The 17,233-nt window shown below is 54.2% G+C and overlaps 1 protein-coding gene across 8 annotated transcripts in view; it reads right to left on the bottom strand.

The window, feature by feature from the left end:
* UBE3B (ubiquitin protein ligase E3B) overlaps positions 1 to 17,233 on the bottom strand; it is a 46,455-nt gene continuing 29,222 nt past the window's right edge. For all 8 annotated transcript variants that reach the window (XM_070385984.1, XM_070385989.1, XM_070385988.1 and 5 more), the window contains 9 exons: positions 13,950 to 14,126; positions 13,731 to 13,841; positions 11,782 to 11,919; positions 11,362 to 11,427; positions 8,146 to 8,204; positions 5,153 to 5,335; positions 4,554 to 4,665; positions 2,902 to 2,994; positions 1 to 2,064 (listed from right to left, as the gene is read on the bottom strand). In XM_070385984.1, the coding sequence (XP_070242085.1) occupies positions 1,873 to 2,064; positions 2,902 to 2,994; positions 4,554 to 4,665; positions 5,153 to 5,335; positions 8,146 to 8,204; positions 11,362 to 11,427; positions 11,782 to 11,919; positions 13,731 to 13,841; positions 13,950 to 14,126 (1,131 nt within the window). In that variant the 3' untranslated portion in view covers positions 1 to 1,872. The remainder of the gene's footprint in view (positions 2,065 to 2,901; positions 2,995 to 4,553; positions 4,666 to 5,152; positions 5,336 to 8,145; positions 8,205 to 11,361; positions 11,428 to 11,781; positions 11,920 to 13,730; positions 13,842 to 13,949; positions 14,127 to 17,233) is intronic.

Raw genomic sequence — 17,233 nt, 5'->3', positions numbered from 1 at the left:
TGCTGAAATACAAATTTAATAAAGTCTTTGATCATGTTTTAATCCATAAGTTATCTATGAAAACAACCCCATCCCCCACAACTTTTCAGAGCCATCAAGAGCCATCACGGTGTCTGTGAACACCAGCTAGAGAAGTACAGGTTGGGGGCTTCGTTAGTGCAATTCTGCCAGCCGGAAGTTAAATGAATTACAGACTACCCCTCTTCATCAGAAGAGCGAGCTGACAGTGGTGCACAGAACCACCTTCTGCGATCCCACCCGGCGGCCTCCTAGGGAGCGCACAGCAGACCTCTTCCTGTGGCTGACAGTCCTTCAGGCCCCGGCATAAATGTACCCACCTGCCCGGAGCACGACACACACGTGTAGAAGAGACTTTCAAAGGAACTGAGTGTTTAGACAGGGGCAAGTCCACAGAATCTGAGGTTACTAATGTATCTTAAATAACAATAACAAATTCCTGTCTGTCCTTAGATTTCTTGCCGTCTTCCCATCAGGGAAAACACGCGCTCTGGTTTTTAGAACCGGGGCTCTAACAGGGCCAGCCTGGGCCTGGGCAGGATGCCACTACCTGGCTGAGACCCCCTGCCAGAGGCCACAGAGATAAGTCCTGCCTGCTTTGCCACCAACATGAAGGTTCTTTCTGGAAGGGTTTTTTTTTTTCTCTCTCTCTGCTTGGAGGAGAGTTATATGGCGCATCCTCCACTGGCTCTGCAGGGCTGAGGGACCGGGCACTCCTGACCTCTCGTCTGGCTTCAGTCTGGGTGGCAGGGACACACGGGTGAGGCGGGCGAGGGAGCGTGGCTGTCTACACAGACACTAACAAGGCCTCTGCCTCGATTCCCTGGATCTGGAGCACAGTTCTCATGACAGACGTGAAGGTGACGGCAGATGAGTCCAACGGGTTGGAGAAGAAAACGAAGCGCAACACCAAACACCAGCCTGGAGTGCCCTCACGGTTCCTCGGCCTCGTGAGCCCCCGTCAGCGTCAAGGGCTCCCGGTGCCGAGGAAGGATGGGGCGCAAGACCCACGTTTCTGAGGACTTCTACCATCTACGGAGCGAAGCCACTGCCAGACGGGACAGGGACCTTCAGCTGGTGTGTGTCCCTTACTGGACTATAAGGGTGGCCAACAAGCAGCCAGCGCCTGCTGGAAGCAGCTGCTCTTCAGGACTGATGGGTTCTCTCTCCCAAGCTCAGGATGCTGATGTGAGTGCCCAAGATGGGAGCGGGCCGCCGAGGACTCGGGAGCCCCTGAGGGGAGAGTGGGCAGGGGACCGCTGCCGTGGGAACACGGGGCTCCCAGGTGGGAACAGCACCCCCAGCCCCTGGTGCCCCATGGTCTCCCTGGCAGGTGCCTCTGCTGCCCTGGGAGCCAGCGGGCCTGGCTGGCTGCCGAGAGGCCGCTGTGGAAGGGCCGGAGGTCGAGACTGTCGGGTGCATAGAGGTGTGGCGAGGCCTTACCTGAGAGTTTTCAGAAACGGAAGGGAAGCATCTCCCGCCTGGTTGGCTTGGTGGGTTCAGGCCCACGCCCTGAAAACCACTCTGGAGCCTGGGGATTCCTGGGACTTGTTCATGCACGGCTTGCTCAGGAAGTTAAGGACCAGAAAGACTCACAAAAAGACCAGACTATCAAAAAGGGAAGCCCGGCTGCCGTCACAGGCCCGGGCGTGAGGCCCTTGGAAAGCGGGAAAGAGGGACCGATGATGGCCGAGTCTGGAGGTTTATTTCCAACACCCGCTTCCCGTTAGTGTCACCTGGAGAGTGCTGGGTCGTGTCCTCACGTGCATCCAAGCTCTTGAGGCCAGAGGGGCATCTCATGGCTATAGAGAAGGGCTGAGGCTGCCTGGGAGCCTCAAGTCGGCAGGGCAGGGGCTAGGAGAGCTCGAAGCCCGTGTTCATGCTGATGGCGTAGCGTAGCTTCTCCCGCAGGACGCTCTTCTTGCTGTAGTTGGGCAGCTTGAGCAGGTTGAAGCAGGTGGAGGAGGTGGGCAGGCGGCCGCCCGGCTCCCGCTTGCGGATGGTGAAGAAGCCCCGGAGGACGCTGCCCAGGGTGTCCCCCGTGTCCTGCAAGCAAGCATAGCCCACAGCCTCGGGTTAAGGGGGGCACCCTGGGAGAGGGCCAGGCTGGTCCCCCCGAGGAGGATAACTGGAGAGATGGGTGCCCGGGAAGCGAGCCTGACTCCTCAGGTGCCCCACAGAGAGAGGGGCCTGCATGAAGCAGCTCTGAGAAACAGGGCCTTCTGGTCAACTGCTAACTATCAGTCAACCAATTCTCAAAGAGCCGGAGCGCTCACTGTCCACATGTTTTGGTAACATTTCTGAAACAGCCTAGCATTTTCTCCCTGACCTTGGCAGCACGGACTGTAACTCAGGGTGGCCTTCCTTCAGTAAGGGGGTGAGAGTCATTTGGTGTCACCTAAGAGGAGGGTGCAGTGTGCAGACAGGGCACCTTGGAGAGCAGCGACTGCTCAGAGACCCCTGGGTTTTCATGGGGGTGAGAAACGTCTAACGACGGCCACCACCCAAGCACCCACTGTGGGTCAGGCAGCGGCACACGGGACGCGGTCACCCCAAGGGCGTCCACTGTCCCTCTGCAGAGGAGGAAGTTGGCCGCTGGCCCAGGTGTGCAGAGCTGGAAGGTGGAGAAGCTGGACTTGAGGCCTGAGCTTGTCCCATTCCTGAGCCCACATCCCAACCCCTCTCCCACACTGCAGTTCAGACCTGCAAAGTTCAGGGAGGCACGAGCAGCTACGAGAATACCCCACAGGTATTCTTTCCCAAGGGAGTCATGAGAAAGGGACCGCCTGGGGCACCAAGGTGCTGAGCGGCCCGCCCTGTAGACACAACCGGTGAGCACCCTGCCTGGTCGGTGGGGCTGGCCCTACCCCAGCAGTGGTATACCTGATCATCCGACACTTCAACACAGCGGATGGAGAAAGGAGGCTTGAGGTAGGCGAATCCCAGGAGTGGGGGCCGGGAACAGCTCGTCACAAACTGCAACACAAGGCAGGGCCGGAGTCAGAGTGGGGAGATGCTGTCCGTGGGGGGTGACCAAAGGACAGCACCGGAGAGGGAGGAGGCAGGGGGCCCGCTAAGCATGGCAGGGAGAGGCCTGTGCCGAGGGCTGAGGCTCCGGAACGTGCATCACGCCACCAACATCTCGCTCGCTTGGCACCTGCCTGCCCACTTGGCAGCTCAGGCACACTGGCATGATGACTGCAGGTGGCAGGGCTGTCCCTGTGAGCTTGGCCCCTGACCAGCTCTCAACAGGCTGACCAATACCTGGCCTTGGGAGCCAGCAAGGCTGAGGGTGGACCAAGGTACTGGACGCCCCCAGTGGGGGCTGTGGGGCCAGCCTCGTGTCCCTGCTTCCGCCCTGGAATTCTTGGCATCTTTCAGACAGCAGTTCCCGAGTCATTTCCATGAAGGACTAGCCCTACCTGGACAGAGGCATCGACCCGCCCGGAAATCCAAGTGCTACCCTGCCCAGGGAAGTCCTAAGAATCCCTTCGCTTTCTTCAGTTCGACATCAGCGCAACACTTTCCCTTCTCGAGGGGATCCAGGGGCCTGCTACTGACAGCACTGAGCTGGCGTCAAGATTTCCCGGCAAGATGAGTGCTTGGGTCTTAAAAATAAAGATTCCCATTTAAACAATGTTATAAATGGTAGTGAGATTCCTGAGACCGTCCAAGAAGTTTGTGTGTCGTGCTTCAAAAGCCGTTTTTACAAAAACTATTGACAAGATATATTACTAGCCTAATATCCTGTGTTTTCCACCAGAAAGACTGTAGCAACAGACCTGGTTTAGAAGCATTTCCACCCTGAGCTGAGTCCACTGTGAACCCGATCCCCTCTAACCAGGCCTCGGGCATTGCATGACTCCAACCATCTGAAGGATGTGGAGACAGACACGGGAAGAGTCTGGGCCCCTCCCAGTTCGGGCTGCTGGGGCCGCTGCCTGCGGCCGTCCAGGGCTGCTCCAGGGAGGGAGGCGCGGTCAGCCTCCTGGGATGGGAGGAGGATCAGAGGGCAGGGGCAGCTGTGGGGCTCTGCCATCGTTACGTCTCAAGAAGGCACATCCCCTCCTGTAGGAAGGTTCTGGGGCCGCCCCCAACCCCTCCTCAGAGTCTGCAGCCACAGAAAAGTGCAAGCCCAGGACGAGGGACTGCAGGTACGGGGACAGGCCACCGAGAGACACAAACTCGCCCGAAGTAGAGACCTGCTTTCCTCTTCCTAGGAGGCGGGGGAGCCATGCTATAGGTTGGCAGAGACTATTTGATGCTTACAAGAGGCCCTGTTAGAAAAACTGATTCTCTCTTTTTTTCCAATAGGTGTGATTTTTAAAAATTTTTATTTACTTGGCTGCAGCAGATCTTAGTTGTGGCATGTGGGATCTAGCTCCCTGACCAGGGATTGAACCCAGGCCCCCTGCATTGGGAGGACAGGGTCTTAGCCACTGGGTCATGAGGGAAGTCCCTGGAAAAACTGATTCTCCTGATAATTGGCTTCTGGGACGATGGCCCCATGAACGCAGAGGTAACGTATAAACTACCTTCAGAAACATGGCTCTCTCTTCGGGCGTGAAGTCAGAGGCAAGGATATCCCAGAGCCAGATGATGACCCTGTGGCTCCCATGGAAACCTCCGTAGTACACCGTGTGCTTCCTGAAAACAACACAGACAAGGGCTCAGCCACACATGCTGCCGGGCGCGTGCAGACACAGGCAGGCATGGAATTCAGACAAATGGCACAGTGAAACTCTGCCCGGCCTGGATGACGACCAACTGCTCTAATGTCAGAAGTTCATGCCTTCATAACCCCTGGTCCCGAAAGCCCAATGGGCAGAGGGTTGCGTGGCAGGCCCTGGTGCTCCCCAGCAGAAGCTGACAGGAGACCCTGAATCTGTCTCCCAGGACTTCGGAGAGCCCCCCCACCACAGCCTCAGACTCTGCTTCCCCTTCTTAGTCTCCAGAGAGACAAGGGTTTTGAGCTTTTCTTCCAAAGCAGTTCACAGGGAAGGCAAGATCAGGGAGTCGGAGTCTCTCTGGAAGCAGGACCCTGAGAACCCTCCAAAAGGAGCCCGGTGAAGGAGCAGCGTGCTTTCTGGGAGGCCTAAGAATCTCACTCTTGCCCCCTGCACTCGCTCCTTACTTCAGATCTTCCAGATCGATCTCGGCGTTGTCTCCAGAGATGAGTCGCTGCAGCTCAGGGGTCGAGAACATCCGGATCCACTCAGGCTTGATGATGGAACGGAAGCCGCTAATGAGGGCAGCTGTCTGGTTCTTGATTTGCGTGTGCATTCGAAAGTGGGCCATCAGATGGATGTAGCTAATTCTGTCACCAACAGGGGAAAACAACGGAAATTAACGGGGCAGGGCGGGAGGCTGACGATGGGCTGGAAGACGAGTCGGTCAGCTCTGAAGCGTCTCTTACACAAACACAAGGAGCACCAGGGCATTTCACCAGGACAACAGCGACGAGGACGACAGCTCTCCTGGACAGCCCATGGCCAGCCACCGGGACAGCCTCGGTGTCAAGGGCATCACCTCCTGCGCGCCTCCCCAAGCCAGCAGGTCAGACAAGGGGGTACCACTCCACCATCAAGCATCACAGTGAGCCGTGCTCCAGCTAAGGAGAGGGCCCTTCTCAGTACGAAGGGACTTTTATTTCATTTCATCCTTTTGGACATAAACCATTTAAGATACTATTCAGTTCTCCAGAGAAAAACTGTTTCATGCTGAAACTTTAGGGGATGTCCATGGTGGTCCAGTGGCCAAGACTCCAAGCTCCCAGTGCAGGGGGCCAGGATTCAATCCCTGGTCAGGGAACTAGATACCGTATCTGCAACAGAAGATCCCGCGTGCCACAACTAAGACCTGGTGGAGCCAAATAAATAAAATAAGAAAAGAAAAGAAACTTCGGTCAAAATCTTCCTAGACTGGACAGAGTCCAGGCCATGAGAAGGCAGGGCTGCGGAAAGTTTTAACCACATGCAGCTGGCTGACGATTAGGCTTAGGGAGAAGTCGGAGCACCAACAAGGGTTCCTAGCAGCAGGTGCAGCTCACGACACAACGCAACGCCTCAGGCCAGGGGACAGCGCTCCTACAGGCTTGCCAGCACGGCCGATTTCTTAGCAAACCATATACTCAGAGGCGGAAGACTGTGAGCCCAGCCCAGGGGCAACTCTCAACATTCCAAATCTGTACAGTCCAAATAAATCTGTTTATCCCATGATGCACAGATCTGAGTTACTGACCTTGGAAATGTTCCTGTTTTAAAAAAGCTTCCAGGGGCTTCCCTGGTGGCTCAGTGGTAAAGAATACACCGGCCAATGTAGGAGACGTGGGTTCGATCCCTGATCTGGGAGGATCCCACATGCCTCGGGGCAACTAAGCCCCTGCGCCACAACTGCTGAGCCCATGTGCCACCACTACTAAAGCCAGCGCGCCTAAAGCCTGTGCTCTGTAACAGGAGAAGCCACCGCAATGAAAAGTGCGTATACTGCAACTAGAGAGCAGTTCCCAGGCGCCACAACTAGAGAAAAGCCTACACAGCAACCCAAATAAACATTAAGGAAAAAAGCTTCCATTGGCAAGCCTGCACGTGATACACTTAAACATGACTTTTTCTATCACTGCTACTCCTTTCATGGGCTCGTTGAAGCTGGCGATTGACAGTTTTCCTTTTTCCAAAAGAGAGGCAGGGAGCCTGCGAGACTTTCCTGGCGAACACCCAGGAAGTGCAAGATCAGGCCTCCCCCTGAAGAAGTGGGTCCTGGTGATGCCAGGCCTTTTAAAGAGCCTGCAAAACGGAATGCCCTTGCCCTCATAAAACCTACTGAGGTTTTATGCTAAGAACAGGGAAGAGTTTGTGAAATGACCTTCCACGTAGGTTTCTAGGCAGGACAGGAACCTCACTCTGACTGCATCAACCCACCTCCACTGGCTGCTGGACATACAGCTCTGACCATCACCCCCGTGCCACGCCTGGCAAAACAGGGCCCTCCTGAGGGGGGATACACGTGACGATGGTGGGGTCACTGCTCTCATTTATTAAGGCCCTCTGTGGCAACAGACATCCCAGAAGATACTCTGCGTGTGCTCTTCTGTGAAATCCTCTGGAGGGATGGTTGCAGGCACATGGCAGGCAGGCTCAGGACCCACCCTGCTCTCTGACACCCCCAGGTATCTTCCTCCCACCCTGTGGTCCCTGATCTTTCTCAGCTTTTGTCACACGAAGGCCCTGAGGCCAAGAGCCAAAACTGCATGATGAGAATCAATCAATCGTGATGATAATTCAGTCTGCTGTACTGACAGTCTAAATAAATAAAAGCTACCCGAGCGCGGGGACTAACCGATCCGACCCGAGAGGGACGTGATGCTCGGGACAGCAGCTGTGACGCGCATCTGATCCCCGTGACTTATCGGGCAGGGCTAAGCTCTCACCCGTCACTGAAGACAGCAAAGCTCAGATGAGCAGTTCAGACGCTCAGCTAAGCCTGCTGACAGGAGGACAGTGACGGACTGATAGAAGGGCCAACAGCGACTCCCTGTGCCGGGCCCTGCGATCAATTAGGCGAGGACGGGCTGGGTGCACACATGCCTGGAGGGGCTTTGCTCTGAGGGACCACTGCTGACAGACTCATAAAAGGCTGCTTTCTGGGCCAAGGCTGCCTCGCCCTGGGGTCTCCCCAGGATGAGGCCCTGTCTGCTGCATCTGAGTTCATCGCTGCTGTCTTTGAGAACAGCGTTCTATACCGTGGCCACACACCCTTGTTCCAAAATGATCTCCTCCTTCAAGGAGTCTTTCCACCTCTGCGCCCTCTGGGTTCAGGACCACACACCCAAACGGCTCAGAACCCATCTGTCTGCACCTACAGCCGTCATTAAATTCCTAGCAACACCGCTGCCTGGGTGCCTCTGACCTTAGAAGTGCTACTGCAAAAAAATAAATTGTCAATTCTTACTCTGCAAATCGAATTTAATACGACTTCGGCCTATGAACTGTAACCAGTAAATTCCATTATGATATTTATGGCCTCCTTCTACTTCAATCTATCTTAATAAATTATCAAAGTAAGCCTGGAGAGCCAGAATGAAGTCCTTTCAAGTGGTGACCTTAAAAACTTAATTGCCATACTCACTTATTTTCATTTGTAACAGGAATGGTCTTCCCTCCAGGAACCAGTTCATGGCAAACAAGCTGGAGGAGAGGAAGGGGAGCAATTACTCAAGAGATTTCTAATGAGGAAATACGACTTCCCAAAGACGAAAGGCGCGACGCTGACATCCATAATAATCCCAGGAGGAAGATGAGTCATGTGTGGGAACAATCATTTCCACAGAAAGCCAGGGCTCAAATATCAACCAGCAGGCCCTGCCTGATCAATAGGAAAGGCTCCTTCTCATCTCATCCTCGTTCACCCGTGTGGATTAAGGCTCCGGGGTGTCGTGGAGGGGAACGTGTTAGTGAAGAGCATAAGAAGATGGGTAAATAAACGGAGGCATGCTGGCCATGCCCTGGAATACAGCGGCGCTATTAGGAGATACGATGGCATGACGCTGGTCCCAGCAACGACTCATTTGACAAGTGGCACTTGTGAGCTAAGCAAAGTATGCCCAGGGAGACGCAGTGACCCTGCTAAGGCCCTGGGAAGCTGGCCTCGTACTACGAGCTCCAGGGCAGCCCTCGGACCACATGCACACTGGGGCTCGTGCAGGGGTCCAGGGATCCAACTGGAGGGGCCGGGAGCCCTGTGGGGGGAAGCAAGACAGAGCGAGCCTAGGGGGAGCCCCTCTGCCACCATAACTTCAAGGGTCTTTTTTTCCCTGCTCTGCTGTCCGTGCCGAGAAGGAACAAGGACAGGATTCTGTTAGAGGTCCCTCCTGTTGGGTGGCTTCGGCCCCGTCCCAGTCCAGATCCTTCGTTTGGAACAGCTAATCCTCACCATGGTAACAAAAAGCGGGAGTCACTGTTCCCTCGAGAATAACCCCAAAATGCACTGGAAGTAGAGCAGGGTCTCTGTGGGGGACCAGCAGGTCCAGGCTAGGTCATGGCAAGGGGAGGCGAGTGCCCTCCCGCCTGACAGTGTGGGAGAGGGGCTTGGGCAGGCAGAGGAGAAGGACGCACAGACAGACAGAGCCCCAGTCTGTGGGTCTCCTGGGGAAAACACCAGAGTAGGGCAGGTCTCAAGACCGAGAGCTAACTGTGGCTCAGATCATGAACTCCTTATTGCCAAATTCAGACTTAAATTGAACAAACTAGGGAAAACACTAGACCATTCAGGTATGACCTAAATTAAATTCCTTTCAATTATACAGTAGAAGTGAGAAATAGATTTAAGGGACTAGATCTGATAGACAGAGTGCCTGATGAACTATAGACGGAGGTTCGTGACACTGTACAGGAGACGTGGATCAAGACCATCCCCAAAAAAAAGAAATGCAAAAAAGCAAAATGGCTGTCTGAGGAGGCCTTATAAATGGCTGAGAAAAGAAAAGCTAAAGGCAAAGGAGAAAAAGATATACCCATTTGAATGCAGAGTTCCAAAGAATAGCAAGCAGAGATAAGGCCTTCCTCAGGGATCAATGCAAAGAAATAGAGGAAAATAATAGAATGGGAAAGACTATAGAGATCTCTTCAAGAAAATTAGAGATACCAAGGAACATTTCATGCAAAGATGGGCTAAATAAAGACAGAAATGGTATGGACCTAACAAAAGTAGAAGATATTAAGAAGAGGTGACAAGAATACACAGAAGAACTGTACAAAAAAAGTCTTCACAACCCAGATAATCACAATGGTGTGATCACTCACCTAGAGCCAGACATCCTGGAATGCGAAGTCAAGTGGGCCTTAGAAAGCATCACTACGAACAGAGCTAGTGGAGGTGATGGAATTCCAGTTGAGCTATTTCAAATCCTGAAAGATGATGCTGTGAAAGTGCTGCACTCAATATGCCAGCAAATTTGGAAAACTCAGCAGTGGCCACAGGACTGGAAAAGGTTAGTTGTCATTCCAATCCCAAAGAAAGGCAATGCCAAAGAATGCTCAAACTACTGCACAATTGTCCTTATCTCACACACTAGCAAAGTAATGCTCAAAATTCTCCAAGCCAGGCTTCAACAGTATGTGAACTGAGAACTTCCAAATGTTCAAGCTGGATTTAGAAAAGGCAGAGGAACCAGAGATTAAATTGCCAACATCCTCTGGATCATCGAAAAAGCAAGAGAGTTCCAGAAAAACATCTATTTCTACTTTACTGACTACACAAAAGCCTCTGACTATGCAGATCACAACAAACTGTGGAAAATTCTGAAAGAGATGGGAATACCAGACCACCTGACCTGCCTCCTGAAAAATCTGTATGCAGGTCAAGAAGCAACAGTTAGAACATGGAACAACAGACTGGTTCCAAATAGGGAAAGGAGTATGTAAAGGCTGTATACTGTCACCCTGCTTATTTAACTTCTTTGCAGAGTATATCATGCAAAATGCCAGGCTGGATGAAGCACAAGCTGGAATCAAGATTGCCAGGAGAATACCAATAACCTCAGATAATGCAGATGACACCAACTACCCTTATGGCAGAAAGTGAAGAGGAACTAAAGAGCCTCTTGATGAAAGTGAAAGAGGAAAGCGAAAAAGCTGGCTTAAAACTCAACATTCAGAAGACTAAGATCATGGCATCCGGTCCCATCACTTCATGGCAAATAGATGGGGGAAACAGTGAGAAACTTTATTTTCTTGGGCTCCAAAATCACTGCAGATGGTGACTGCAGCCTTGCTCCTTAGAAGAAAAGCTATGACCAACCTAGACAGCATATTAAAAAGCAGAGACATTATTTGGCCAACAAAGGTCCGTCTAGTCAAAGCGATGGTTTTCCCAGTAGTCATGTATGGAAGTGACAGTTGGACTATAAAGAAAGCTGAGCACCGAAGAGTTGATGCTTTTGAACTGTAGTGCTGAAGAAGACTCTTGAGAGTCCCTTGGACAGAAAGGAAATCCAAACAGTCAAAACTAAAGGAAATCAGTCCTGAATATTCATTGGAAGGACTGATGCTGAAACTGAAACTCCAATACTTTGGCCACCTGATGCGAATGATGCTGGGAAAGATTGAAGGAAGGAGGAGAAGGGGATGACAAGAGGATGAGATGGTTGGATGGCATCACCGACTCAACGGACATGAGTTTGAGTAAACTCCGGGAGTTGGTGATGATCAGGGAAGCCCGGTGTGCTGCAGTCCATGGGGTCGCAAAGAGTCGGACACGACTGAGTGACTGAACTGAACTGAGGGCAGGTCTCAGGGAGCCAAAGGAGGAAGGGAGCAGAAAGCCCGGCCAGAGAAGCCCACGTACCTGACCCATGACATCCTCATCATACGACAGCGTCAGGCCCAAGTCAGCGATGTCCCCATCATACCGCTAAAGCAACAGAGAAAGGGACAACGTAAGGGCTGGTGAGTCCTACATCCCTGACGGCTTTAACACTCTCCTCTGACGATGTCTGCTTGGACGGCTACCACTGTGGCTGCCATGAGACTTGAAGCAGAGGAAGGGGCCCCTCATCCCCTGCAGGAAAGAGGCTGTGAGCGTCAGTCTCGGGAGAAAGTGCTCAGGACACAGGGGCCTGCCACAACTAGGGAGTGGGCCACTTCCCCATGGCAGGTGATCCCATGCCTCCCATGACAGCTGGGCAGAGCTGGAGCCTGCCTGTGGGCATCCCTTCCCTGAGTCCCTACGGGTACTCAGCCAGGCCATTCTGCGTTCCACACTGACCTTGATGGATGTGAGGTTTTTGTAGAACTCTGAGTCCAGAGAGGGCAGCTCATCCACAGAGCTGTAGAAGACGCTGTGGTGGTGCCCGAGCAGCTGGCTCAGGAAGAAGGACGCGAAGGGCACGTCGACCACGATTCCCTGCCAGAGAGGAGGCGGGAGCTGCCACCTGCTGCCCGGGACCCCATCTTATGACCTCATCAGGGCTGCTCGGGCTGCAGAGGGGGCTCCGAGGGCCCCAGTGACACCTCTAAACACTGCCGAGATGTTCGCTCTGGACGACGATGCCCCCTAGCACTTACAACACCGCCGAGTGCCTCCTGGGGACCTCATGGCACAGTGGTTGAGGGCCTCGGCTCTGCAGCCGCACAGCTCAGGCATCAAACCCCAGCTGCCAGGTCACGGGGCACCAGCTTGCTCATCTGTAAATGCGTGCCAGCAGAGCCTCAGCTTCAAGGATTAACCAAGCCAGGTGGGGGAACGCTTCCAGAAGGAAGGGTAGCTGAGTGTGAGGCCCTGAGTACAAGGCCCGCAGGTGTGCTCCAGGGCTGCGATGAGGTCTGGCCACAGGAGGGTGTGTGAGGGAGGGGGTGAGTGGGGAGGCCAGGGAGGCAGGAGGGCCCGACGGGGAAGTGCTCACGAGCCTCCTGGAGCCTGGATTCTCTCCCGAGGCCTGGGAGGGCTCCCGGCAGGGACGTGCGGATCTGTACTTCCTGTGGGGAATGGTTGGGAGGCCCCTGCAGACACTGGGAGTGTGCGGACCAGGGAGACGGAGAGCGGGGAGGCAGGCTGACTTTGCGGCACCCTGTCCTGAGGATCACGAGGGGCAAGTGAGTGAATGCAGGCCGCTCCTCACTGGGCCTGGGGTGTCCTTGCTGCTGGAGAGGGAGGAGGCAGAGACTCGGCCTGGGAAGTGGGGGAGGACGTTTACAAAGCCAGGAAGTTGTGCCTTCAGCTGGCCCAGATGCTTCTGGGTCTCGTCAAAGCTACACATTTGAAGCAAAAAAACACGGCAAACGACCAGGAGGGGCCTTCGGATTTTGCTTGCTTGTTTTGTAAAAAAAAGAAAAAGAGGGGGATCAACTGAGAAGTGTTACCATTTTGCAGACGTGGAAACGGAAGCACAGAGAAGGCCACCTAACCAGTTCAGGCAGGAGGAGGACTGGAGGGGACTTGGACTCAGATGGGGCCCCTGACATCATCATAGCAGGGACTGAGGCCACGGATGGGGCTGTTTACACAGGGGGAATGATGTATTATTCGAGACTCAAAGCATTTTTGGCCCACGTGGCCTCCTTTCTCAGCCGGGCCTGCAGCGGGCTATGCCTCTGGAGGGTGTCCTGGCCTCCCTGGCCTCTGTGAGGGGTAGGATGTAAGTGTGGCTCAGGGGTTGGCCCCTGGGGTGAGAAGGGAATGGTCCCCTGCCCCTCTGGAGTCCACTGACAAGGCCACGAGGACAGGCGGTGATGGGCTGGAGCGGGGGCTTTACTTCCTTCCTGGGGAGCAGGACCAGAAGGGCTGGGGACCCAGCACCACCTGGAGGCAGTTCCGATGGCTGGGGGGAGGGGGGGTCTCAGGAGAGGGGGACCAGGAGCCAGGTGGGCTCCCAGGGTGGCTGGGAAGTCCACACCACCCCAAATCCATGACATCGAGGAGCCAAAGCTCAGACACCCTCCCTCCTGGTAACAGTGACGCCGGCAGCCCTGACCTGCCAGAGGAGGCGTTCACCTGTATCAGCTCATTTCCTACCTACAGCGACCGACAACCAGCTCTCATCCACCACCTCACTGCTAAGAACACGGCTGGTGCTGGTCCCTGTCCCTGTCCTTGACTTGATCTTCATGACAGGTAATCGCCATTACGTGCGTCTGGTCACCTCCACATATACGAAGCTCTCCGTACTTACAACATTTTATTTTCCATTTCAGCTCAATGGTCCTTAAGATGTTTACCTCGTACACCGCCTTCCCCAGCATCTTGCCCACAAACTCAAAGAGCTGTAGGTAATTCTCATGGATGTAGGACGTGGGCGAAGGGTAGAGTCTCTCGTCTCCACTGGTCGTCTGCAAGGCAGAAGGATGGGGAGGGGCAGGGAAGTGAAACGCCTCCACTTTTCATCTGTCACCTTGAATCTGGCTGCCGTCCACTGCGTGCTCACGCCCTTTAAATACCTTGAACAGATTGAGCGCTGGGTCGAACACTCTCTTGATTATCTCTTCCAAGAACTCCTTGAAAACACCGTCTTGATCAATCCCGGCCTCGTCCACCCCGAGATCGTTGACAAACTTGACGCGGATGACGCCCTTCATGGCGTGCTGTGAGAGCTGCCGGAGCTGCTCGTAGCCGTCCTGCAGGGGCAGAATTACAGTCCATCAGGAACCAAGGCCCCCTGCGTAATTCAGGGCTCACTCCTCAAAGCTCCGTCTCCCCCGAGTGCAGCCCTCCAGGCGTCATTACTAAACGTGTCAAGAAGCACAGGGGCATGAGGAGAGCCAGCGGTTTTCACCTGCTTCTAGATGAGAGCCTGGCAGAAGAGGAACTCCCTTTGGGGGATGTGGCTACCACTCCTGGGCATGGGGAGACTGCCCTCGGGAGGGTGCCTAGCAGCGAGAGGGACAAACTGGACCAGACGCGTGACGAGCTCTCGGTCATCAGGATGAGAGAGACAAAGACAAGGTGAATTCTGGGAGGTGAATAAAAGAAGGCCCTCACCGTTCAACTCCTGGTACCTCTGCCCAGATCAGGAGAGGCTGTGAGTCCTGCTGAGAAGTTTAGGTTAGAACCCGAGGGCACTGCGGAGCCACAGAAGGGTTGAGGCAGAGAGTGACACGGCTGGCTTTCTGTCTTAGGAAGATTTTCTTTTGGAAGCAAAGCCGAGGGCTGGTGGGAAGTGGGGAGATGGGTGCAGGGGTGATGCTGGGCCTAGGGGAGGGCAGGGGCAGTGGGAAGAGAAACCTCAGCACCTCCGGCTTGCAGTCCACGCCCGAGACGGAGCCATCGGGCACGTATCCCTGTTCGGAACCTAGGATGTGACGTCAGTGTTCTCCTGCTAGATAAATCACCACGCTCAGTTTCTCTCTTGGTTCTGATCTGCTGAGGTCTTCCTGCTGCCTGATCCTGTCATTGAATGGATTCTGTGCATGTGGGCACTGACAGGCAAGTTGCTTAGGCTTCCACTTCAGAGCGGTGACTCTAAAAAACAGTGCTTGGGACAGGACAGGGCCCAGGGGTAGTCCTTTGGCCTGGCGTGAGAAGCCCCACAGCTTAACCAGGGACAAACCCGTGTCTTCAGAACTGTCCCAGAACAGGTTACAAATCAGCTGCCACGTCTGTCCTCTCATGCATGGCACCCCCAAGGACAGGGTCACGAGGGCCCCCCGTCTTACTCAGGAGATAGGCTCCAAAGTGAGCGAGCAAGGAAGAAAAATTACCTCTGAAGTCCCCTGAAGGAACAAGAACTCGATTTTGAGTGCATGGTCCTGAAAAGGACTTTTTATGCCTATGAAATGTGAAAACCATTAAGCTGGATGAAAAGAAGAGAAAAACAGGAAGTCATCATGCAGCTGCCAGGGCTTTTAAGTCACTCTGCCTAAATGTAAGATAATGATCTTGGCGCTGAGTAGGGGATGGGGAGAGAATCCTAACAGGTCCTGCAGGAAATGCAGGTTCTCCACCCTGCACCAAACAATGCCTGCCTAACTCAGAGAGACTTAGGAGCTATGTTAGTGTCACACAGACGGAACAAGAGGGTCCATGTGAAAGCCCTTAGCACGGGGTCAAGCTCACGGCCGGCGCGCCAGGAATGTTTGCTGGACTCAAATCTCAATTTTGATGGACCAGCCCCACATGAGCCTCCTTCTGAAATACTGCAGAGAGGCATTCACTGCCTCCTCTGCCACGCCTCCTACTGCCCCCACTGCCCTCTCTCGAGAGTCCATCTGTGCCGAGTGGGGAGGCGAGGCGGGCGGGGAGGCGAGGCGGGGGCCAGGAGCACGGCGTCCACGCCCAGCGCTGTCACCGACGGCCAGCGCTGTCACTGGGCTCCTCCGGCCTCAGTCTGGCCTCTGATGGGGTGAGGCGGACGAGGGTGTGTCTAAGGTTCCTTCTAGTTCTGAAACGCTGGCACCTGGCCCCTGTTCACCCCTGTGAGGGGAGGCCTTCCTGCAGGACTTCAGACCATTAACTGGAAACCTCCTACACAAGCCCCACCTTCAGTACAAACCATAAAAAAGGGGACAGAATAAAAGCCCAGGAGATCAGCGGTTGAGTATCAGCTTGCTGATGCCCTCTTGTGTCCAAACCAAGCAAAGGTCACTGGGCTCCGGAGTTCTACTGACCCAAACCACTGAGTCTTGAGAACTGAGATAACTGAGTCAATGACCCTTTCCCCTTCCTAGTTCAATACGAACACCAGGGTTCAACTTAATGACATGATCTATCCCAGAGGAGCTTAAAAGACGAAAATGGACTTTGCCTAAAATCCTGATGGACCTCCCTTCTTTGATGCCCCTGGGGAATGTGCTGAGACGAGCAGGCTTGGGGTAAGCGGGCGACTCTCCCAGGACATCTGAGGCGGGTGGCGGGGAGTCTGTCACCCTCGGGAGACACCAGCTTCCACCACCCAGACGCCCTGTCATGCTGGCCACGTCAGAGTGGGCATGATGGGCGGCAGGATGGAGGAGTCTGACAGGAGAGGTGCATCCAGGCCCAAAGAAGAAAGTGCTGAAGAATCGAGTTCCTACAACACTATCGGGCTTTCTCTCCCTTGAGCTGAAGCAGAGGCTGAACTCTCTGGTGGCCCGCAGGTTGAGTTTAGTGGGTAGAAAGGTCCCTGGAGAATCAAGTTCCTACAACACTATCGGGCTTTTTCTCCCCTGAGTTGAAGCAGAGGCTGAACACTCTGGTGGCTCACAGGTTGAGTTTAGTGGGCAGAAAGGTCCCCGGAAGACTGCCGACCTTCCAGATGGTTTACAAAGACCGACTAGTTCACAACACAAGATCTGTGGGCTTCAAAACCCTAAATTTTGAGTCTTCTCTTAAAAAGTCAGAGCGTTATGGAGCCCGAACCTCCGCAAGGCAACGTGCAGGCGGCCTCCTTCAGGGGTGCGTGTTCTCTCCCTGCCAACCCTTTCCTGCGCCCCAACGCTGAGGCTGGTTGTCAGCTGTCACTCATCCAGGCACTCGTGGGGTCGGTCCAAGAAAGAGCAGGCGAAGGGGATAATATTTCTATCTGTTTAGCAAAAAACCAAAATGTCTCTGCACTGAGACACTGTCAGCCAGTGTGACTCGTCCCTGTGACTGGCAGGGCCCCTGAGGGGACTTATACTTCTTATCCCTGCTTTTGAGACTGTCAAAATCGTCTTTTTACCACAGCTGTCTCTCCCCATCAGACGTCAGTGTCCATCACCAGTGGTTAGAAAACTCAAGCAAGTTCCCTAGGAGGGGCAAACAAGGT

Source organism: Bos mutus, chromosome 17 (genome assembly GCF_027580195.1).
Source record: "Bos mutus isolate GX-2022 chromosome 17, NWIPB_WYAK_1.1, whole genome shotgun sequence".
Taxonomy (NCBI): domain Eukaryota; kingdom Metazoa; phylum Chordata; class Mammalia; order Artiodactyla; family Bovidae; genus Bos; species Bos mutus.
Note: the sequence above shows the minus strand (reverse complement) of the source record. Positions and strands in the feature narration are given on the sequence as shown.